The 25,863-nt window shown below is 36.6% G+C and overlaps 1 protein-coding gene and 1 non-coding gene across 2 annotated transcripts; both read left to right on the plus strand.

The window, feature by feature from the left end:
- Positions 1 to 17,148: 17,148 nt before the first annotated feature.
- On the plus strand, positions 17,149 to 17,221 carry TRNAA-AGC (transfer RNA alanine (anticodon AGC)). The gene has a single exon. It is a non-coding gene; the product is annotated as a tRNA-Ala (tRNA).
- Positions 17,222 to 19,717: 2,496 nt separating this feature from the next.
- LOC104119298 (uncharacterized) lies at positions 19,718 to 24,704 on the plus strand. The gene is made up of 3 exons (XM_009630759.4): positions 19,718 to 20,516; positions 21,476 to 21,606; positions 23,589 to 24,704. Exons 1-3 carry the CDS (start codon positions 20,376 to 20,378, stop codon positions 24,340 to 24,342), a joined length of 1,026 nt encoding a protein of 341 aa, XP_009629054.1. The 5' UTR covers positions 19,718 to 20,375; the 3' UTR covers positions 24,343 to 24,704.
- Positions 24,705 to 25,863: the final 1,159 nt, after the last annotated feature.

Genomic DNA, 25,863 nt, shown 5'->3' on the forward strand with positions numbered 1-25,863 from the left:
TTACTTTTTTTAATAATAGTAAAAGTTTATTCTTCATATTGTTGGTGCATGACATCATGAAAATGACAACAAATAATACAATCTATTCAAACATACTATACATCAAAAGGATACAATACAATATAATATAATATTATATGATATATTATGAAACGATACATAATAACCATACAAACAAGTTGTTAGCAACAAATCGACTCAAAAACTGCTGATAAGTGGGAGACAACGATAAGGTGCTTACAATTGTAGGAAAATGACACGAGGAAATAACGATACTACTGCAATAATATTATTTATGAGCAGATACACGAATTGACTTGAGTCGTGTTGGGTACTGTCCTAAGAAACTATTTTAGCGATGTGAAAGGTTTCTCCGGAATTAAACAAGCCTACCTCTATTTATTTAGAGGATACAGAAATCAGCAAAATATTAAATTATAAACTCAGCTATTTAAAAAGGGGAATAAAAGAAAAATATACTACTAAATTTTGAGAAAAAGACAACAAAAGGAAGCTGAAGAACGAAAAGGCAAAGGAAATTTGCCAATGATTGATGCCTAAAGTTGATTGCCTATTTATAAAGTTTAAGAGAGTTTTGAAGTATGACAAGTGTTATACACTTGTCTTGAAGTTTTCAGGAAATTGCCACACACATTTCTCTATTGCAACTTGGAAAGACATTTGTCCAATTTTGAAAAATATCACAATAGTTCCCCGATATATTTTCAAAAATTCATACAAAGAGGGGTAAGATTTGCTGGATTTGTATGGTCCAAATGCAATAGGTTTGGTGTATTCTGAACTATAAACCAAACTTAGACAAATAAAACGTAACTCACAAAATTACTGGTGAAATATAATATTTTTATGAACCAATAATTCTTATTGTAAGTCAGAGATTTTATCAATCACATTTCGACCCTCATAATTTTGATGTTCAACGTTGTTTTACACGACTAGGCCATGCGTGTGTCTGGTTATTCTTGAGAGCTCTAGAGACTAGGCTAAAATCTCATAGGAGCGGCCCCACTCCACTTTCATATAGGTGAATTCATCAAGTATATACTGCTTTTAAATGCACCATCCATAAGGACTATGAATTTCATTAAGAGTTATAACTCATCCTCTCAATTAGTAGTAGTTAAGCACTCTCTTCTAGTGCTTCAGTGTCAATATCGACTTATTATTACCATATGAACCTATTTCATGGTATCTCCAATCACATAGGTTGGGTTACCGTCTCTATTGACAACATGTCGGCCTTAATCCCATCTCTTTTGAGGTTTGAAGAATTAATTTTCTTCCCACAAGTTTAGTCAGAGGATCGTCCAAATTTATCTCTGACTTCACATAGTCAATGGAAATTATTCCATCTCTCAACATTTGTTTTATGACATCATGTCTCAATTTCATGTGTCTACTTTTACAATTATACGATTTATTCTTTGCAATAGCTATTGCCGCTTGACAATCACAATGTCGGCCTTAATCCCATCTCTTTTGAGGTTTGAAGAATTAATTTTCTTCCCACAGGTTTAGTCAGAGGATCGTCCAAATTTATCTCTGACTTCACATAGTCAATGGAAATTATTCCATCTCTCAACATTTATTTTATGACATTATGTCTCAATTTCATGTGTCTACTTTTACAATTATACGATTTATTCTTTGCAATAGCTATTGCCGCTTGACAATCACAATGAATAGACACATGACGCAATACGTCCTTCATTAAAGGGATATTCTAAGAAGTTTCTTAACCATTCAGCCTCAGAACCAGCTAACTCCAAAGCTACAAACTCTGATTCCATAGTCGATCTAGCAATGATCGTCTGTTTAGCTAATTTCTACGATATTGCACCACCAACAAGGGTGAATACATAACCTCTAGTGAATTTTATTTCATCTGAATCAGAGATCCAGTTTGAATCATTGTACCCTTCTAAACTAGAAAGAAATCCACTATATAGGATACCATAATTCATGGTTCCTCTCAAATATTTCATTAGTCTAGCTAATGCAGACCAATGCTCGTTGCTGGGATTATGAGTATATCTACTCAGTCTACACATATTATATGATATATCATGTTTTATAAAATTTATTAAATGCATCAGACTCCCAATAATCTGAGCATATTTAGACTGAGCAACTGGGTCACCATTATTCCTTTTCAATTGAGAGTTAGTATCAAAAGAAGTACTCGAAGATATGACATTAAAATATTCAAATTTCTTAGGAAGTTTCTCAATATAATATTCTTGTGACAACATTATACTACCTTCACTCCTTATAATTTTAACTCCCAATATCATATTTACTTCACCCAGGTCTTTCATATCAAAATTAGCAGATAAAAATAATTTAGTACTTTGCACTATATTAAAACTTGTACCAATTATAAGCATATCATCAACATATAGACATATTATCACATAATCATTGTCTACCATTTTAGTATAAACATATTTATCCACCTTAACTGAAGAAAAATTGTCTCTCAGTAAGACTTGTTTAAATTTCTCATACCACTGCTTAGGAGCTTGTTTAAAACCATAAAGTGATTTAATTAATTTACAAATTTTATTTTCTTGTCCAGGAATGACACAGCCTTCAGGTTGAACCATATAAATCTCTTCTTCTAAATCACCATTTTAAAAAATTGCTTTGATACTCATTTGATGGATAAAAAGCTTACGGATTGAAGCTAAAGAAATTAAAACTCAAATAGAAGAAATTCTAGTCACTGGTGCAAATATATCAAAATAATTTATATTTTGTTTTGGAGAAAGTCCTTTTGCTACTAAAGAAGTTTAATATTTATCCAACGATCCATCATGATTAAATTTCTTTTTGAAAATCCATTACAACCAATAGGTTTTGCACTAGGAGGTAAATCAGTTAAAATCCATATTTTATTTTTCAAAATAGAATCGATTTCAACTTTTATTGCCTCTTTCCAATAATTAGCTTCTGAAGAAGATATAGCTTCAAAATAATTTGATGGTTCATTATCGACAAGAAAAGTCTGAAAATCATTTCCATACGAAAAATATTCTTTCCTAGGCCATTTGCTCATTCTTAGTCATCATTAGAGGTAATTTTATTATTTGTTTCAATAGGAGTATGAGAAATTTCATCAGACAGTGGATAAATATATTCAAAGAACTCAGCATTCTTTGTCTCAATTATAGTATTGCAATCAAGCACATCACTTTTAAAAATAAGAAATCTATATGCAGTACTATGTTCAACATATCCAATAAGCATGTAATTAACAATTTTAGAATCTATTTTTCTCTTTTTAGGTTCAAGCAAAAAGAACTTTAGCAAGGCACCCCCACACTTTTAAATATTTTAAATTAGGTTTATAACCCTTACACAATTCATACGGAGTTTTGCTAATTCTTCTATATGGTATTCTATTTTGTAAGTGACATGCAGATAATATAGCTTCACCCCACAAATTATTAGGTGCATTAGAGCGAACTAACATGAGTTCATCATCTCTTTCAATGTTCTATTTCTCCTTTCAGCAACTCCATTAGACTCAGGTGAATAAGGCAGAGTTACTTCATGAATTATTCCTTCTTTTTCACAAAAATCATTCAAAAATAAATATTCGCTGCCTCTATCAAATCTAATTCTCTTGATTTTTCTACTAAGTTAATTTTCAACCTCAGTCTTATAAAAAATAAAAGCATTAAAGGTATCATCTTTATTTCAAAGCAAATACAACTTATTAAATCTAGATAATCATCAATAAAAGTCACATAATAATTCAATTTCTCTATTTACAGAAAAACAAGTCTTTCTGGTACTTTTAGCTTTAGCACATATTTCACACTTGTCTATATTGCTTGAGTATAAACTAGATATTAAGCCCGGTGACTGTATCTTTCTTATACATGCGATATTAATATGTCCTAGTCTATCATGCCATAAAGAAATAGACTCAACCATATAAGCAGAAGGAGATGCATTTCCATTGATAACATCAGAAACATTAAGTACAAAGAGTTTTTGGTTACAATAGCCCTTTCCCACAAACAAATTGTTTTTGGTCATTATGATATTATCAGATTCAAATGACACTTTCACTCCGGCTCTTCCCAACAAGGATACAAAGATCAAGTTTGTCCTCATAGTAGGAACATGCAGTACATCAACAAGGGCTAAAACAATTTCCGAAGTGAGTTTCAGGAGAACTTTACGCTTACCCAAAACTTTGGTAGTACTTGAGTCTCTAAGGTAGACCTCTTCTATATCATCCTCTACATGAGTATAAGAGGGAAATGCTTCTCTATTTGCACAAATATGCCGAGTAGCCCTAGAGTCTATCCCTCATTCTTTTGCATGTGCTACAATGCTTACTTGAGAAATGACAGCTGCAATAATATCACCTCCTTCAGCTAAGTTAGCCTTAGGAGTATTAGTTTTTACTTTGTCATTTCCTGCTCTATACCTGCACGGTGAGGCATGATGGCTTGGTTTTCCACAAACAAAATAAGAGCCTTTTTTCCTTTTAAGGTTAGGATTTTTAGGCTTGTAACCTTGAGACTTATATTCTCATACCTTTTGCGGTTGTTGTTGCTGCTTTGCACTAAATTTGCTTTAAGAGATGTCGTCCTAGTTTTGTGATCACGCCCAACTATGCCTTGTAAGAAGGACTAAGCGGTCGCTGCATATATAACCCGGTTCAAGTCCGGAGTCGAATCTCACAAGGGAACTAGCCTGTTTACTACACCCTTAAATAATGCTAATTATAAGCTCAGACAACTTCCAGATGCAATAGTTTTATGAATAATCAGTAGAATTTATTTAGCCAAGGAAAAATGACAATAAAATTAGCAATAATCAAGACTAAAAATTGAATTCAAGGGTAAAAGGATCTAGGGCTATTGATTTTCCCAATTGCCGGATTAATTCTCAACTCTTTAGCTATAATCTCGTCGTAATACTCTATGAGAATTATGAGTTCCGGGCTACCGTAATTACCTTTCGATCAATTACGATAATTTACTAGAAGCATTCTCTCGAACTAATCTAGTTAACAATTTATGCAACTCAGAATCATCCCACCAAAGCTTCGTTATTTTTAACCCCACTTTTAAATTCAAGTAATTAATCTTTTAACTTCCCCAAAAGTGGTATTGTTTAACAATAATCTAACCAAGTGTTCTTTTTCAAGCAACACAAGGTGAATAGACACGATTAATCGAGGGTCTTTTCAATTAACCACAATACAATACGTAATTGAACAATCATAGAACAAACACGACTCAATTATAATAAAATAGAGTCAAGACTTCATCCAATAATTGGTTCCATCAACCCTAGATAACAGATTTAGCTACTCATGCTAATGGAAAACAAATCACTAAAATAATTCATAATCAACAAATAGAAGTATCAAGAAGAAAGTTAAAACTCTTAGGAATTGTATCCGTCTTCTCTCCCTCGTTCTTGCCTCTAAAATCTTCTAAAAACAGCTATCTCCCACTTCTGGGCGAGTTTAGGTTTCATATAGGTTTAGGCTAGTCGCCTAGGAAATTACATAATTAACCCTGCGTGTTTGGCTTTCGTCCGCCCGTCCGCGGCCACGGATTCGACCACGGATCCGGCCGCAGATTTGGACTACCTCACTGCCTTGAGTTCGCGGCCCACTCCGCGACCGCGCACCTGGAGGGGTTGTTTTGCTTGCTTTTCTCGCTCCTTTTCGACCGAGCTAACCTTCGACTGGCCTTTCACATTCCATGTTGACTCCAAAATACTCGTTAGCTCCCTCCTAGCTCAAAGTAGCTCATGCAAAGCATCAAATTCTTAATTAGAGCATTTTTTTTTTATCTTTTAGCATTCAAATATCAATAAAGTGTGGCTAAATTAGAGTGTAAGTAGTGTCTAAATTGCATGAATATAGCCTACTATCAACACCCCACACTTAAACCATTGCTCGTCCCCGAGCAATCAAACCACACTCTAAGAGGTTTAATTTCACTGAGCGACTTCCTTACTCATCACACCAAGAATATTTCAATTAAATTGAGTATATTAGTGCAACATCTACACCTCAAGAGTTGACTCCCTCTAGCCACGCAATGTTCCTAACTAGCTTATTTACTCTATATCAAAGGTCCAGACTTACCTCTCCTTCATGATTTATATGCCTGCTCACAACAAAGAGACTCATTTCACAATCAGTAAAATTCACACACACTGAGGAACTTTAAAAGGAACAGAATTTACTCACCCTCAGAAATGACATTCTTGTGCCAGAGAAAACGCACTATAGGCTTGCCCGTAGTGTACGACTCTACTAATTGAGCTCACTCAGTCTAGGATCAAGTAGGACTTTATTTGGATGTAATGTAGGCTGTAGGTTGGGTAGGATATATTTGGATATATAATAGTGACTATACCTCCCTAAGCACTTTAATACATTTATTTTACAATCAAGTCCACACCTAAGTTAAACCAATATTTTCATTTTTTTTAACTCCACATATACCACCCCACGTTTCTTCTTTGAGCACAATCACCTTAAAAGCCACCAAAGATTTATTACCAATCAATATGATACACTATTAACAATGTTCTTCTCTTCTTTTTTTCTCTTTTTTTTTCAAATTCAAATGGCCTTTTCCAACAATATTTACCTTTCTCCTTATTTCCTAGTTCCACTCAAAAGCTCCATCAACTACCCCACACTTTATCCTTTGTAAATTCATAGTATTTCTAGTGCTTACGAGAGGTAAAGGATTCATAAAGATGGTCAATTCAAACAAGGGATAGGGCTTGTAATGTGGTTGCCAAGAAAACATATTACAGGCTCAACGGGGTTAACTATGGTACATAGCAAATAGGTGGGTGGAGTATGTATAGATATGGTTCAATAAAGAAATGCCTATATCACTTCCCAGACTAAACAAGACTACCATTTCACTTTGCAGACACACAGGGCAAGTTCTAGGTGTTAAATGTCGTGCACAGAATATAACAAGCCTCCCACACACATGGCACATGACTCATTCCAGATTAGATCATCAAACACTCAAATCAGGGTATTTCAGCCAAATTAAGAACATACATTTTAAGGCCTTCTTACAAGAGTCAACAAATGAGCCTAAGCGTCACACTAAAGTAACCGCTATATTCAAGGCATTACGAAATCAAACAAGGCTTCCTATTTTAATTATGTCCATAGCCCATAAGTTCCTAACTAAAAAAATAAAAAGCTAACTACACCCGGTTCAAACAAAATCCTTGGAAAAGAGCCGTGATTTGAAGAAAATCCAAGGGGGAATTGATACACTACTACAAAAGAAAATCATTTTTTTTCTTTCGACTTTAGTCCCTCAAGAAACCCGTCGAATGGTATCCATCGTTGGGCCAAGTCGAAAATGATTTATACAATTAAACTACAAAACTATCTACATACAACAAAGTATCTCCCACCCCACACTTAAAAAGATGGCATGTCCCCATGTCATACAAAGTAAAGTAATATGAGGTAAAGGAACTTCCCTGGTGGATCAGTCTTGATCGGAGACAGTGTCAGGGTCGAGATGACATGCTCTCCCCAGCGCACGCAGCCAGCCCATGATTTTCTTTTCTGACTTCGCATTTTGGGTTGCCAAAGCATTAACTCTGGTCCCCAATTCCATGATGGAAGTGCATAGTCCTGCCATGTCTTGTTCTAGGGATGTCATTCGCGTGCTCCGTCTGACCTGGGATGGTCCTTCAGCCACTGCAGCTTATTCCTATGGGGGTGAGGCAGGTTCAACCTCCTCCTGCCCTTTGTCGCCCTCTTCCGACGCATGAGAATCGTCACTATGAGCTGCTCCTGGTTCCACCGGGTCTTTCCCGATGGTCACTTTGTCTGCCCGAAACTTTGCTTCTTTCTTTACCATGCCATCCACATTTGGGTTCTCAGGCACCCTTGCTGCCCGGCACAATCTAGTGATCAGAGATGGGAAAAAGAACCCATACCTCTTCTATGTTGAACGGAAGAACATCTCAAACTAAAGAACCTTGGCCACATCGAAGTCGTGGCCATTCACGAAGCACCATATCAAGGCTGCTCTCAGACTATTTACCTTAGTGGTGTTGTGGGATGGCAGTAAGTAACTGTTGATGATGTACAATCAGCATTTTCTTTCAAAAGTGAGTGAGGAAGAGTGTAGCTTCGATCCCGGCGCATCCCACACTACCTCTTTGTCTGGTGCACAGATAGTTCTGAAAAACCTGTTCCATGTGATGGGTTCTCTCCTGTAAGTATCATAGAAATCCTCCTCCCCATTGAATTCAGGCAATCGATATACTCTCCTGATGGCTTCTAATGAGGCATCCACCCTCGTGTGTCGCACAGTGCATATTCTATCCTCATGCTCGGGGCAGTTGGCATAGAACTCCTGAATAAGCATCAAGTTACCCTCCTCCGGCTCTTCGAAAAAAATATCTAATCTGCGCCTGATCAACTCTCGATACATATTAGGGCAATCATCCTGGAGGAACACCCTGTCAATACCCCTTTCCGGTACAGGTTTTTTAGTGGCCTTCAAACTGAAACGGTCTTGGGCAGCTCTAGAGACAAACCTGGTAAGATCAAACTGAGCTGCACTGGTCTGTGCCCGTCCCCGAGATGAGCCTCCATGACCACTTGATGAGGCCCCGGTAGCGCGTCTCTTCCTTGAGGGTTTCATTTTACCTACACAATAAATACTACTATCAGTGGATAGAGGAATATATGTCCCAATGGCGGTTACTCAGACTTCACTCTCACAATTGGTCACAATTTATCTTCAACACTCATTAAGGCAAATCAACAAACAGGTAGTGTGCATATGTACCCCCCAAGTCACCCAAAGACCCAATCAAACCCAACAATGGCTTCCTCCAAATCAATCAATTCGAATAGCCTCCATATACCACATATAAACCACAATCCAAATCCCAAACAAAAGTACCTATGATTTTACTACCATATACAGAAAAGGAAAATAAAATTAAAAAAATACTAAGAAAGAGGAATAAAATCATGTACTTACTTGGAGATCTTGAGAAGAACGGGGGTTGGAGATCGGTTGCGTGGAGAAGAGAAGGAAAGAGAAGAGTCTTGTGTTAAAATGAAAATATAGGGGAAAAGAAGGGTTTGGGTTCTTGAGGTTAGGAAGGGAATAAGAGAAGGGGGGGTTGGGTTCTTAGAGTTTGGAAGGGGGGAAGAGAAGTGGGGAAAGTAAGGGTTTGGGTTAAGGAAAAGAAGGGGGTGGGGGATTAAAATAAAAAAACTTACCTGGACAAGCCCGGGCTTCCACGCCCCAATCCACGGTCCACCCCGCAGCCGTGGATTCTGGGCAGAGGGGGTCCCAAAATCCGCGGCCCAATCTGTGGTCGCGGATGGGGGGCAGAACATAGGCCTAAATCCGCAGTCCAATCCGCGGCCGCGGATCTCCGTTTCCAGCCAATTTTTGTGTTTGCCGCATTTGTTTTACCTAGTCTTGGATTAATTTCGACCCCTGAATCTTTTCGATGAGCGTGATCTTTGCCCTGCACACTAGTAGGCCGGTCAAAGTCGTTCAAAATCAATTACAACAAACAAATTAAGAAAAATAATGGGTTGTCTCCCAGGAAGCGCCAGATTTAATGTCGCGGCACGACGTAAGCATTTATTATCACTCCTCCTTAGCATACTAGGGCTCTTCCAAAGTTATCACCACTCTATCCCCTTTTTCTTCGACCATTCCAAGGTAATGTTTCAACCTTTGTCAATTTACGTGAACTTGTTTGTCCCATCTTCGGATTCAATCTCCACAGCTCCGCTTGAGAACACTTGCACCACTCTAAAGGGTCCTAACCATCTAGACTTCAACTTACCCAGAAACAACCTCAATCTCGAGTTGTATAACAACACTAGATCTTCGGGCTTGAAGTTCTGATCTAAGATGTGCTTATCATGGATCATTTTCATCTTTTCTTTGTATAATCTGACATTTTCAAAAGCATGGAACCCAATTTCCTCGAGCTCATGTAACTCAGTGACTCTACTGGTGCCTGTGGAATCTATATCCAGATTCAGCTGCCGCAGTGCCCAAAGTGCTTTATGTTCGAGCTCTACCGGAAGGTGGCATGCCTTTCCAAACACCAACTTGTACGGTGACATACCAATTGGAGTTTTGAATGCTGTGCGGTATGCCCATAATGCATCATCCAGCTTCTTCGCCCAATCGGTACTTGTTGCATTCACTGTCTTTGTCAGGACACTTTTAATTTCTCTATTGGACACTTCAACTTGCCCGCTCGTCTGTGGGTGGTACGGTGTGGCTACTTTATGACGAACTCCATATTTTTCCAACAGACGTGCGAACACTCTATTACAAAAATGGGTTCCACCATCACTGATTATAGCTCTCGAGGTGCCAAAATGTGTGAAGATGTTTTTATTTAGGAAACTTGTTACCCCTTTTGCATCATTGGTTGGGAGAATCACCACTTCGACCCACTTGGAGACATAGTCAACCGCTACCAATATATATTTGTTACCATACGAGCTGACGAACGGCCCCATAAAGTCGATCCCCCACATGTCAAAAACCTCCACCTCTTGAATTGTTGTCATCGGCATCTCGTGACAGCGAGATATGTTGCCTGTCCTTTGACATTCATCGCAACTTTTGACCCAAGCATGGGCATCCTTGAACAGAGTAGGCCAATACAATCCTGATTCCAACACTTTTGCTACTGTCTGAATTCCTCCAAAGTGTCTACCATATGGTGAAGCATGGCAAGCCTGCAAAATAGAAGGTTGATCTTTCTCGGGGATACACCTCCGGATCATGTTATCTACACATATTTTAAACAATAGAGGTTCGTCCTAATAAAAGGCTCGACAGTCACGGAAGAACTTTTTCTTTTGAATTGAGGAGAGTTCATAAGGTACAATACCGCTTGCTAAATAGTTAGCAATATCAGCATATCAGGGCGTCTCCTTCATTGTCACAGCAAGTAACTGTTCATCCGGGAATGTCTCTGTTATGTCTTCAACAACCATTCTCTTTTCAGCTCCTTCCAATCTTGAGAGTGGTCTGCCATTTGATTGTATGTCCCCTTTTTGTCACGAATTTCCAGATCGAATTCTTGTAGCAAAAGAACCCAGTGAATCAAGTGTAGCTTTGACTCCTTCTTTGCTATCAAGTACTTAATTACTGCATGGTCAGTATAAACAATAACTTTTGAACCAATTAAGTATGACCTGGATTTGTTGAAGGAAAATACTACAACCAGTATTTCCTTTTCCGTTACAGTATAATTGAGTTGTGCACCGCTGAGCGTCCTGCTTGCATAGTAAATCGGGTGCATCATCTTGTCTTTTCGCTGCCCCAATACTGCTCCTATAGCATAATCACTGGCGTCACACATGAGCTCGAATGGTTGCTCCCAGTTGGGTGCAACAATGATGGGTTCAATTATCAGTCTCTTCTTCAGCTCCTCAAATGCCAACCTGCAATCATTAGAAAAAACAAAGGGATGATCCTTTTCAAGAAGTTTATATAAAGAGTTAGCAATTTTGGAAAAATCTTTTATGACCTGTAGAACCCGGCATGCCCAAGGAAACTTCTCACTGCCTTGACCGAAGTGGGCGGTGGCAATTTCTCAATCACATCAACTTTAGCATGGTCGACCTTAATTCCCTTACTGGACACTCGATGCCCTAAAACTATTCCTTCTTGTACCATAAAATGGCACTTTTCCTAATTCAGCACCAAATTTGTCTCCACACATCTTTTGAGCACTCTTCTTAAATTGTGAAGACAATCTTCGAATGAATCCCCTACCACGGAGAAATCATCCATAAACATCTCCATAATATCCTCCACCATGTCAATGAAAATGGATAACATGCACTACTGGAATGTAGTCGGTGCATTGCAAAGTCCAAAGAGCATTCTCCGAAAGGAAAAGATGCCATATGGACAAGTGAAAGATGTTTTCTCTCTGTCCGGGTCTATTGAGACCTGGTTATACCCCGAAAATCCATCCAAGAAACAGAAGTGGGACCACCCAGCTAACATGTCCAACATTTGGTCAATGAAAGGCAATGAGAGATGGTCCTTTCAAGTGGCTATGTTCAATTTTCGATAGTCCATGTAAATCCACCACCCCGTAACTGTACGAGTCGAGATCAACTCGTTATTCTCATTTTGTACGACCGTCATTCCTCCCTTTTTCGGCATACATTGGACAGGACTGACCTAGTGGCTGTCAGAGATGGGGAAGATGATACCCGCATCCAGCCACTTGATCACTTTCTTCTTTACTACTTCCTTCATATTTGGGTTCAGACGTCGTTCATGTTCCCTGGAAGGTTTGTGCCCCTCTTCCAGAAGAATCTTGTGCATGCAAAAGGCTGGGCTGATACACTTTATGTCTGCCATGGTCCAACCAATGGCAGTCTTACATTCTTGCAATACCTTCAATAGTTGCTCTACCTGCACAGCTAGCAAACCATATGATATAATAACAGGCAAGGTAGAATTAGGCCGCAAGAAAGTGTACCTGAGGTGGGCTGGAAGCGGTTTCAGGTCTAGTTGTGGTGGCTCCACTATTGATGGTTTTGCAGGTGGTGTTGCTCTCTCTTTTAAGCGTAGGGGCTCGAACTGAGGTTCCCTTTTCCAGAATCCTTGACCTTCGAGAGCCATGACCCACTCTGCCAACCCTTCACCGTCCATCTCTTCCAAATTCATCAAGCAGGCTTCTAGTGGATCCTTGACATTAAGGGTCTCATCCTCTTCTTGCAGTATCATATCTACGACCTCCACTAGTGAGCAGTTTGCAAATTCACTGGGTCTCCTCATGGATTGTTGAACGTTGAATATTATTTCTTCATTGTTCAACTTCATTTTCAACTCTCCAGTCTCACAATCAATTAATCTCTCCCAGTGGCTAAGAATGGCCTTCCTAGAATGATGGGTATCTCTTCATCCACTTGACAATCAAGAATAACAAAGTCTGCAGGAAATACAAATTTTCCCACTTGCACAAGCACATCATCAAGAATTCCTGTCGGTCTTTTAACTGTGCGATCAACCAGTTGCAGCAACATTGAGGTCGGTCTAGCTCTGCCAATGCCCAGTTTTGTATAGATTACTAAGGGCATCAGGTTTATGCTGGCTCCCAAGTCACACAATACTTTAGCAACAACATAACTCCCAATAGTGCATGGGATAGTGAAGCTACCTGGATCAGACGCCTTTTGGGCCATAGGTCTTGTCACTACCGCGTTGCATGTCTATGTCAGAGTTACAGTGGACAGGTCTTGGAAGTCAAATTTCTGGGACATCAAGTCCTTCATCATTTTTGCATACCCTGGCATTTCCTTCAAAGCATCCATCAGTGGAATATTCAATTGAATCTGTCGAAGCATTTCCATGAATTTTCTGTATTGATCATCTTTCTTTTGTTTTGCCAATCTCTGAGGGAATGGTGTAGGAATCAATCTCTGTCCATTACTTGATGTCTTTTCTTTGTTGGAAGCTTCTGGCACAAGAGGTGTCACCTGTTCTGAGACTTGTTCACCGTCTTTCTCCTTACCCTTGTCAAACTGTGCTTGTTCAATTACAACCTCAGTGAGCTCTGCTGACTCATCTGCCTCTAATGTAACTGGAGTAGTTGGCATAGTCTCTCTATATAAATCTCTTCCATTCCTGAGACTCACTGTCATTAGCTGATTTGGGTTCTATTCCTTTGGGTTAATATTTGTATATGCAGGCAATGTTCCTTGGAAGTGATTGTTCAAGGCCATAGACAATTGTCCTAGTTGAGTTTCAATGCCTTTGATTGCTGAATCATGTGCTGCTAACTTTTCTTGCATCTTACCACTTGTTCCAATGAGTTGTTGCAGCATACCCTTGACTTCTACCATATTGTTGTCTTGTTGTTGATAAGGTGGTTGGTAGGCCAACTGTTACTGGTGCTGCTGATTATAGCCCTGATGCCTTTGATAAGGCACAACTTGACCTTGTGGTCGTGCGCCTCCAGAATTGGGGTTGTGTTGTGGCAGGTTGGGTCTGTACTGCTGGTTTGGTGCTGGTCCCCATTGTTGCTCACCTTACCTCTGACCTCCAAAATTATTGACATAATTCATGTCTTCTCTGAAGCCCTGATTGTCATTCTCTCCACTCCAATAGCACACATATGCCTGGTTTATGCAAGGAGTACACAATCCTCCATTCGTTGTATCAACAATGTGCACTTGCTTTGAACCCATCTCATCAATTTTCTTTGTCAGTATGCTCATCTGAGTCATGAGCGTGGCTATGTTCTCTGCATGGGAATTGTTTGGGTCAAGAGCAACAGAATGCACTATTGGTGTAAGTGTCGTACCTCTAGCCATCCAGCCTGAATTTTGAGCCATTTTGTCAAGAAGAATCTTGCACTCTGTGAATGTCTTGCTCAAAAATGCACCCCCAGCTGAAGCATCTACATTGGCCTTCAAACTATCTGCTAAACCCATGTAGAATCTCTGTCCCAGTATCTGATCTGGAATGCCATGGTGTGGACACTTCACTAGCATACCCTTGAACCTCTTCCAGGTTTCTTGCAAGGACTCAGTTGGTTTTTGCCTGAACTGCAATATCTCATCAATCTGCCTTGCAGTCTTGTTGGGAGGATAAGACTTGTTTAAGAACTGTTTGACTAATTCTTCCTAAATGGCAATGGAGTTTATTGGGAGTGAATTCAGCCAAGTATAAGCCTCTCTAGTTACAGAGAATGGAAACAGTAATAGCTTGATGGCTTCAGGAGTCATATTCGGCTATCTTTGGGTCACACATATTGATAGGAAGTTCTTCAGATGTTGTTGTAGGTCTTCAATGTATGACCTGGAGAACAGTCCCTTATTTTGCAATGAATGCAACATGTTGTTGGTGATCTGGAATGTCTCCGCTTGTATCTGAGGTACAACAATGGCGGTGGCTAAGTTATCAGCAGTTGGTTGTGCCCAATCATATATAGTAGCTTCTGGCACAAGAGGTGCCACCACTCCATTGTTTGGGTCAACCCGATTATTCCGATTGTTTTCGTTGACATTGTCCACATTGTCCATTTCAATTTCGAGTGTGTGTTTTTGTTATAACTGTTTGTTCTTCTTGTTGGCTCGATTTAATGACCTGAATGCTTTCTCGGGGTCTGAAAGTCCTTCAAAAAGTTCACCAGCCCTCGAAGAGCTTCTAGGCATACACCTGAGTCACAGGAGAATTCAAACGTGAGAATTTCAATAAAAAAAAATTTAAACACCGTAAGAAATTGATCCAAACTAAGAATCCTAACAATTCTTCTAAGTTGTAATAAATAACACTGTTAGTTCCCCGCAACAGCGCCAAAATTTGATCACGCCCAACTATGCCTTGTAAGAAAGACTAAGCGGTCGCTGTAAATATAACCCGGTTCAAGTCCAGAGTCGAATCCCACAGGGAACTAACCTGTTTACTACACCCTTAAATAATGCTAATGATAAGCTTAGGCAACTTCCAGATGCAATAGTTTTATGAATAATCAGTGAAATTTATTTAGCCAAGGAAAAATGACAATAAAATTAGCAATAATCAAGACTAAAATTGAATTCAAGGGTAAAAGGATCTAGGGCTATTGATTTTCCCAATTGCCGGATTAATTCTCAACTCTTTAGCTATAATCTCGCCGTAATATTCTATGAGGATTATGAGTTCCGGGCTACCGTAATTACCTTTCGATCAATTACGATAATTTACTAGAAGCATTCTCTTGAACTACTCTAGTTAACAATTTATGCAACTCAGAATCATCTCATCAAAGCTTCGTTATTTCTAACCCCACTTTTAAATTCAAGTAATTAACTATGCCTGGTGCAATCATAATATATTTGGATCAACACCAGCTTTTGAATCAAAACCTGGATAAACTATCCAGTTTCTATTAGTCTTTCCACTCTACCATCGTTATGCACAAAAATAAATGGACTCAAGTCATGTGCCACTACATCATTTGGGCTTGTAGTGGCCATTTTCAAGAAGAATAAGTTGCAGTTTTCTTGAATTGAGAAGGTTTTGATATTCTGAAGTATAGAAAATGAAACTTGAAATTGGATATTAAAGACCACCAACTGTTGGAGAAGCAACATTTTATTTTTGTGATAGTTGAAAGGTGGTTATGAGTCATGATGCTAATGAAAAATCCTTTAAACAAACAAATAAAAAATGACAGTTTGGTGCACAAAGTATCTTGCATTCACACAAGGTCCGGTGAAGGGTCGTACCCCTATGTGACGTAGACAACCTATACTAATGCAAGCAGTAGTGGTTACTTTCACGGCTCGAACTCGTGACCTATAGAACACACTGAGACAACTTTATCGTTGCCCCAAGGCTCTCCCTTCCGAAAAATTGTCCACTAAACAAAACCAATAATTAAGCACATGATGACCACTGTGTGTGGGGGGTTTGTTCTAGTGAAATGGATATTCAATTACATTGGCATGAGATGAGAGTTTAAGTGGAGTAATATATTGAAGGAGGATTCACATAGCCAAATTTAATTTGTTTGAGACTTATGCATATTTATGTTGTTGAAATTAATATTTAATTATTCGAGTCATAAGGTAGGGAATCTTCTCTATGAAAATAGAAATGCTTTCTTTTATCCCTTTAACATATATTTGAAGTGGCACAGTAATTGAAAATTGCACTAGCTATATGAGGCTACAGATTGAACTAGAATTAACTTTCAGTGGCTGTTTAAACATAAGAATTGTGAAATTCCGAAAATAAGTGAATTTTTTTTCTCAAGTTGAAAATGATATTTGAAAATTGGAGTTGTGTGTGGATATGAATATAATTTGAAGTTGTTAATGAATTTTGTTTGAGTGCATTCAAGTGAAAATTTTGTAAAATAACTTTTTGGAGTTTTTCATATTCCAAAAAATTTATGAAATTTAACATCAAGTGAAATTTGAAATTTTCATAGCCAAACATTAATTACGAAAAAAAGAAAACTTTTTTATAGCCAAATGGGCCCTAAATGATTGCAAGATTATGAAGCATAAACCAAGGAAGGAAATTGTTTTGAAAGGAATTATTTTGAACATGATAAATTATAGTAACAAATTTGATCACAGCTGGGGATGTAGCTCAGATGGTAGAGCGCTCGCTTAGCATGCGAGAGGTACGGGGATCGATACCCCGCATCTCCACTTTTCTGTTTTTTTTGTTGCATTTACACCATTGTTTTTTTGAAAATTCATTTTGGGTTTATGTAGTAATTCTAATAGCATTTGATTAAAAGTAAACTCGTTGAGAAGTGAGAATCATTTGAATCCCTTGTTATCCAATAATGTAAAATCCTCTATTAAATTACACATTTGAAAGCAGTTAATTAGCAGATAAATGAAATTATTAAGAGGTTAAATTTCACATACCGCAAAAGAAAACTCTTTCATATTATAAAATCTAAGGACCATTTTACTACAGCCTCAAATTTATAGATTTCATTTTTCTTTGTCCTTCAATAGATAGAAGTATAAGATTAGGAGAGCCATACCTCTACCAACTTAGCTAGTTTTCTGGGGTTTGAAAAAGTGTGGATTTTTAAAAACAAGAATCATGTGATATGTTGGGAATTACATATTTCTGGATTTTATTTTGACATTCATCCATGGAAAATCATAGAACTTGGCATGAACGAAAAATTACACAAGTATAATTACTTCTTCTTCTTTTCCTCGTAAAATAAGTATAATTACTAGGAGTAATATTTTTGGTTAAAGTAACTAAATAAGTATCTTCTTTTTTACTGGTCTAGACTTTCTTAAGGAGTAAGTTATTTTGTAACAAAAGAAAAGAAAAAATCTTATCACAATGGGAGATGCATCTAGATAGTTTTACGGTGTTTGAAATAGTCATAAATAACTACTAACGCATTTCGCACATTAAATACACTACCGCCACACACACAAATTTTTTTTAATAATAATAAAAAAAAAAAAAAATACCCCAGTCTACCAAAAAATTGGAAACTCCAAATAATCGAGTTTCGTCAAGCCTCACAAATCAACTTGAGTTATTTTCATGCTCCTAGAATACATGAAAACTTAAGCAGCTGCATTATAACTTCCTTTTTACAAATTTTGGAACATTTTTCGTCTACAACAATTTTTGATATATACTAGTTTAATTATAAGTATTGAAAACATAAACTTTACTTCAAAATAATAAGAAATTTACTTTCCAAATTCATATTAATTATTTAACCAAATGCATTAATTTTCATAGAAAATTATTCACGCTAAATAACCAATAAATATATTTTCTCTCGTTTAACTTTGACTAACTAATTATATTATCACCTTGTTAGATTACTTATAGCGCATTTAACGTGCTTCTTTTTGGCCAAAAGTAATGTTTGGCTAAATTTTTGGAAGGAAAAGAAATGCTTTAAGTAGAAGCACGAGCAGTTTTTGAGAAACAAAAAACTTGCTACTTTCCAAAAGTTTTTTTTTTTTTTTGAAAAGAGAAAAATTCATTTAGAAACACTTTTTAAAAGCTTGACTAAAAATTAATTGATAATCAAAAGTATTTTTCAAACTAATTAGCCAAACACAAAATGTTTCTCACAAAAATTATTTTTCTGATAAGTACTTTTGAGAAAAATACTTTTAAAAATAAGTTGATTTTAAAAACTTGGTTAGACATGCTATTAGTTATGAAAGAAAAAAGGTCCAAATTTATCCTCTACTTTTGAATATTGTCTACATCTAACCTTCGTTATACTATTTGGCCAAATTTATCCATACTGTTATACTATTTGGATAAATTTACTCCTACCATCAACAAATTTTTAAAATTTACCCATAGGTCTACAAGTGACTTAGATTCTCCCAAATCAATTTAGTTAAGTCACTTATTCTTTTTCTTGATCCACCATTTTTAAAATAGTTGACATTTACCTATTTTCTTAATTGGAAAAGGAGAATAAGAGAAAGAAATATTAAAATAATGCAATGGTAGTAAATAAAATATAGTAAATTGAAGAATCTAAATTAGATAGCTTGTCTAAATTTTAAAAGTATTTACAACAACTCACATCTTTAATGAATTCATTCCACCAAAGGTCTGAAGACTTTACAACTGGTAGTGATACGAGTTGAAGTTTCTTGGAGATTTTGCATAGTCAAATTCAACTTTGCTTTAATCAAATGTCTACATATTGTGCACTCTTAAGTTAGTCGACCGAACTTTCTACTAACTAGACAATTACAAAATATATTCGAATGCATATGTACATACATGATGAATAATCGGATATAATACATAACAAATAGACTCACAAAATTCTACGGCGTGTATATCGTTAAAAAATTATAAAATTTTAAACCAATTACAAAACCATTATCAAAAGGAGAGAAGTGGATGCAATGTTAATTAAAAAATATCCATGGATATTTTGTATAGTTTAATACCTTTAGCATTCACATTAAAAATAATTTCTGAAAATAGTGGATCAAGAAGAAAAATAAGTGATTTAAATAAAATAGATTTGAGAGATTTTGAGTTATTTAACGGATTGAGGGGTAATTTTTAAAAGTTTATTGACGGTGGGATAAATTTATAACTTATATTAAACGTAGTAAATTTGGACATTTTCCCGTTATGAAAAGTTGTATTACATTTTTGTGTAAACACGAAGAGAAGCAAGACAATTTTTTACCTCATTTTCGTACTTCATTTTCAGAAGATATAAAAAGGCGGTTAAGTCAAAGGAAAACAAAGGATTCTGCAAAAAGTGGAATTTGTCATCATTCCCCTATCAACACCGTCACCTTCATCTTTCATTCACTCTCTCACATTTTTCTTCCCCAGAAAAAAGGAACTAACAATATATTTTTTTATAGAAAAAAATCCAATTAATCGGCAGATCTGAGAAGCCTTTTTATTTTAAATCTTACAGTCATCATCTCTTATATTCATTTTCATTTCTTCCTTATCTGCCAATCAAGATTTAATTTTTACTTCTACTTTTTTAGATGGGCATTGATCAAAATGTGTAACTGAAGCAGGGATATATTCTTTTAATATTTTTTTGGTTTTTTATTTAGGCTGGTAATAAAGATACAATCTTTATTACATAAAAGCAGCATGATATACACATAATTCTAATTTTTGTACATGTTTAATTGATCAAAATGTGTAGATTGAAACTGGGTTAGGTTCTTTTGATATTTAGAGAAGCATGATTTACACATAATTTTAATCTTTATAACTGGTTAAATAATCAAAATATGTAGATTGAAACTGGATTAGGTTCTTTTTCCCCTCTATTTTTTTTTTGGCGGGGGAGATTGCTCCGCCATGATGAGGTCATCATCTCCACCGCATGCTGGTGGTGGCAGCGGTGGTTGTAGTGTCGGTGGAGGAGGATTGAATTACATTGAACACCAAGTTTCAAAATTTGACACACTTCCTGGTGTAGCAATCAAATATGGAGTTGAGGTAATTTTTCTTTTTTTCTTTTTAAATATTTAATTTTCTGTATTTTTATTTGTATTTGCTTATACTAATAAAAATATTGGTATTTTTTTAATATTAAATTTTATGTATGTTATTTGTATTATAGTTTAAAGGGAGTATCGTTGGTTAGTGATGATTCATATAGTTGATCCCAACTTGTTTGCAACTGACGTCTTAGTTGTTGTTGTATTAAATTTTCTGTATTTATTTTGATTCATGTATGAGTTTCTACTTTTGTTTGATCATAGAAAGAATGGAAGAATGGGGGGATTTTTGAATGAACAAAGTTGATGTTTTTAAAAAAAAAACAAATGTGGTTGTGGATTCGAGTCAGTCAATGAGAAAAGTCACTGTTTAATGCTGATAAAGGAGGTTTGATGGGGATGGGGTTTACCATATTCACAAATAGAAATGGAAAAGGTTTTCTCTGAACGATGCAATAGCGAAAACTGACCAGGGAGGCACAAAAGGTTAGACATTGTGTGTTATTTCCCTGTGGTTAAGTCTAAAAGAAGAGGAAGAGGTGTAGAGGTGGTTTGATTTTAGAGCTGTGACTAGCCAGCAACTGCCACTTAAAGGCTAAAGCTTTTCTTTTGGCTACTATTATAACAAATTACTTTGTACACGGACAAGTTTGCCTTTGGCTATCACCAGTACGTCTTCTTTTGCATGTAAAAGTGCCAGCTGAGTTTTATGGACATTCTGAAATCAAATGCGAGGATAAACAGTGTACTGATTCTAGAATTTTTCAACTTATTTCATTATGTGACATGCTAAAGCAAGCAGTTGATGCAATTGTGAACTTGAGCTTGTTTTATTTTGATTGCAAAGCAAAGTGCACCAATATCTACTCGCATTTCTTTATCATTTTACACCTGGGATTGTTCTCTCCAAATAGATAATGGCTTTAACATGCTGTACAATCGTATGCAATGTGACAGGTAGCTGATATTAAGAGGTTGAATGGGCTGGTTTCGGATCTCCAGATGTTTGCTCTAAAGACTCTTCAAATACCATTACACGGGAGGCATCCACCATCACCCATAGTGTCAAATGGTGAAGGCACCCAAGGGTATTCTAACTTTCTTACTTTAGAATCTCATATCAGCGTCTCTTTCCCAATTTTCCTGTAGTGACTGATAATAAAACCTTCATCGTAAATGAACTACTTGTGCTAATCTGAGGATAAGTCGCTGATCTAGTCTTTTTTCATTTTCTGTTTTAGATTTATGTTAATTGCTTGTTTACATGTGACCAACTCATTACCTATCAGTCTATCATAAAATATGCGTTGCTTGTTTCCTCCGTTATTATTATGGACATGAAAACCACAAAAGGTTCTCTAACTGTTCGAGAATGGCATTCAACTCCATCAGAAAATCAGTGATTATTGTATGGGTGCATAGAGACTGCAAAATTCATTGCTTTCAGTTGCATTACAACTCGTTAATATAAGATGGTATGGAGATCTGACCACAGTTACCTAGAGATGCCTTTATAAATGTAGATGTTATGTTGAGGTTGAATCAAGGCATAGACGTGTTTGAGCTTTTTCTTTCTTCAGCTTATTTCCTTCTCTTTCTTTACAAATTTAACTGCTTTAAGCTCTGATTTTCATGGTGAAATTTGCATCGATGAATTAGAGTTTCGGTTAGCAAACCATAATCTACTCCTTGTTTTTTAGTTGGATATTCTCATCTTTTTATTTCATCCTTCACTACATGGAACAAGTCATATCAGCTTCTGGTTCTATGTAATTGTAATTTAATTGTGTCGTCAATAGAAGTGAACGAGCCCTTTTTCACTTAGATATTTAAGTCTGTCTTGTTTAGCCAAGAGCTTTGTATGGGCATGGCAGATAAAAACATCAAATGAGCCCATTTGTCTTAGGTGGATCTCTGCTGCATTTTCGAATTAGAGATTTGCATTTCAAGGACAACCATCATTCTTCTCCCAGGCTATTAGAATTTGTGTATAAGGTGATCTGTTTGTAAAGAACAATTAATAACTAGTGCACCAGCACTGTTAGATCTTGGCTGTACGTACTATGTAGTTGAAATCCTTACGTACAGGTGGAGCAGCAAGTAACCAAGCTGGAGTACTAATAAGTAGGATCTCGCATTCACTTCTTTGCATATCATTAGCACTTAGTGGACTACCAGTTGTAAGATTGTTAGGGTTCCGAGGTGGATTCAGTTTGCATTTGTGCACTTTATCTGTGACTAACTTATAGAACTATTTCCTATCTATCGACTTGAAAAGGCTCATATTCCAGCGAAATGCCCTCAATTTCTGAAGGAGAAAAACATCGCTTTCAAGTGCACGACACTTTTTTCAATGTATTAAGATTGATAAGCTTGGTCCTTGTCAAAAAAATAAAAAGATTGACAAGCTTTACTTAGTTGACAAGAATTTTATTGAAAAAAAAAAAAGAAGAAGAAAAGATTGTCCACAAAAATTTCTTGGATCTGCAAACTGTTTGCATACAAAGCTAAAGTTTAGTTGGTTCTTGCCTTGACTTCACAAAGTATTCAATGTTTAAGCAAAAAATTATTTAAAATGGTCTCTCGAGAACATATTATGGATGGAATAAGGGTCTCATGGAGATGCAGAAGATTGTTTCAGGTACATATTCTGCATTGCTTTTTATTGAGAATTAGAATGAAGTTGGTAAAGCCTGCAAGAAATGAGATATCATACGGTTCTACACTATTATGGATTAGAAAGGCTAAGGCCTCGTTTGTTTTTATTAAAATTAAGACGTCGGAATCTAATTGCACATCTGATTCATATTACTTCCCAGTCACTAGTTTCTGCAGAACAGTACTCATACGAACTGCTAAGCTATGTGAAGATTGCTTACTTTTTTAAAGTTGATATGACGTTCATTTTAAGTATTTATGAGACTAATTATGTAACGCAGCTAGATCTGTCTTGTTGGCTTCTTGAGTACCATCTTTAGTTCTTGTGGTCAGCTGTAGTTCTTTGGCGGTTTTATATTTTTGGCTAACAATCTGCAGAGCTGCGTGGTAACTGTGATTGGTTTCTTGACAGACCAAGCAGCTCTGAGAAGACTCCTTCAAGCAATCGATACCCTGGTTTGTTTGGTTCATTTCAATCCCTAAAATTAAAGTCTTCCTCCCAGCCAAGAGTTTCACATTATGGTGGTCCTAAACCGGAAATTCAGAAACTTGCATCTGAAGGTTTTGAAATGGCTGTCTATCGGAAAGGAGTATCACATTATTTAGAAGATGGACCGTTTGTCAAGTCAATTCCTCATTCTAATCCACCACTCGGTCTTCATAGAAAATGTAAAAGCGTAGCTAATGATATGTCAGAGAATGGAGTTCTGGGCAATGGCTCGGGTAGATGGTTCGAGAAATTGTCAAGAAGGCGTCAAAAATCTGAGGCTGATTTCAGTTCTTGCACCCCAGAAGTACTGTTGAAGGAAGATAACAGCAGTGGTAGCGGGTTTTCTGCTGTTGCTGGCAAGGGATTGGCTTTGCGGCCTAAGTCAGCTAGTCGAATTCTCTCTGGACCAGATACTGAAGCAAGTTCAATAAATCCTATCCCTATCGGGTTGAATGATTCTTTATTGAACGAAAGTACAAGTGTCAGGAAATCATCAAGTACGTCGAGTTTGCAGGATTCAGATAGTAGTGGCACATTATCTTCCCTGTGGCCAACAGCAAAGTGGAATTTGAAGCCAGATTTTCAGGCAATTTCTGCTGCAGCAATTACCAAACCAATCTTTGATAGCCTTCCCAAACCAATTGCTGCTCGAAAAAGCAAGACTGCTGTTGATTAGCAATTATGTCTGCATATCTTACTACCCCTTCTTCAACACATAGAAACTGAAAGTAGAACTAAAGAAGTAAAACAGTAAATGCTTACTTAGTCCTAGAACCTTATCTTTTCTTCTCTTTCCTTTTCTTATTTCAAAGTTTTGCCTGGAGAATATCATATCTACCATTGGTAAAAGGTGAAGTTTGTCCTCAGAGTTAAGAATTTGTAGCAGTGCAGCAAAGATTACTTTGTAGTAGAATTTCTTTTTGCATGGTAATGCTTCATGAACCTTACACATCCTATGTAGATTACATATTCAAGTCTATTTATCTGTAATTGGAGGAAAGAACATTGGTTATTATTATATTAGACATTCTTTCTGCATTTCTTATTTCACTTTGTTTTGATTTATTCAACGTAGATCATTGTAGTTCTGCCGCAATGCCTGTAGACTGGAGATTGAAAACAATTTTACACTGCTTTGGTCATCTTTTTACCCAAAAAAAGCTCAAAGCAGGCCATGCTTGCCACGTACACTTGTTAAGATATCCAAACCACGAGTGCCTACAACGGTGCAGGCGCATACAAAGTGAGTGAAAATCATTGGAGATCAGGGTTTCAATTCGAATAGAAAAAAAAATAGGTTATTCTACTAATTCTTGGTGAATACCTGGAGGTAGAGTTGAGGTGTGAGCAAGCTGGTGATATCACAAGTTGGCTCGGACATCATCATTACTAAAATAAATTTTCCATGCAAGAAATGGGAGGAGAATTTGTGAGAGGTCTACTATGAACTGCAATAGAACTGATTTTTTGTACTAATGTACAGTTTAGGGATTTACGACAAAATTATCTTTAAATTTCGATTGTTCAATAATTGTTCTCAAAGTTTAATACTTAACTTTGGGTTAAGTTTACAAAATACCTTAAATGAAATTGTTCTTGAACTTCGATCTTTGAGGTAGGTCACTTGACAAATAGACAAAACTTCAAGCTTAACAAGTATTGTCCCATGGGCAAACATATTTGGATTGCCTATTGGACAAGTGACCTATCCCAAAGACCAAAAGTTAAATACCGCCCTTTATGGTGCCCTATTTCTCCCATTTTTTGATCCGCAGACGCAAAATGAACAATAATTTGGATGAATTATTGTGAAAATAGTTCGGGCTAGTCAGTTTTCGAACGGGTAATTAAAAAATAGTCATCGTTTGTAAAGTCATCGAAAAATAATCATTATTTTGCTGAAACATGAAAAGTTTCAGCATAATATATTATGGAGCTCATGTGTATAAACTTCCATCATATTATGTTGGAACTCCAGCACACAAAAAGTTCTACCATAATATGTTGAATGATGGAGCTCATGCGTATAAATTTCGAGCATATTATGTTGGAACTCCAACACATTATGATGGAATCTCATATGTAAAATTCAAACTGCAGGATATTATATTGGAATTTTTCTGCATTTTGAAGGATTTTTTTGTTCAGATTTTATCTTTACATGAAAAAGTAACTAAATTTTAATTACTTTTGAAAT

This window comes from Nicotiana tomentosiformis, chromosome 4 (genome assembly GCF_000390325.3).
Source record: "Nicotiana tomentosiformis chromosome 4, ASM39032v3, whole genome shotgun sequence".
Taxonomy (NCBI): domain Eukaryota; kingdom Viridiplantae; phylum Streptophyta; class Magnoliopsida; order Solanales; family Solanaceae; genus Nicotiana; species Nicotiana tomentosiformis.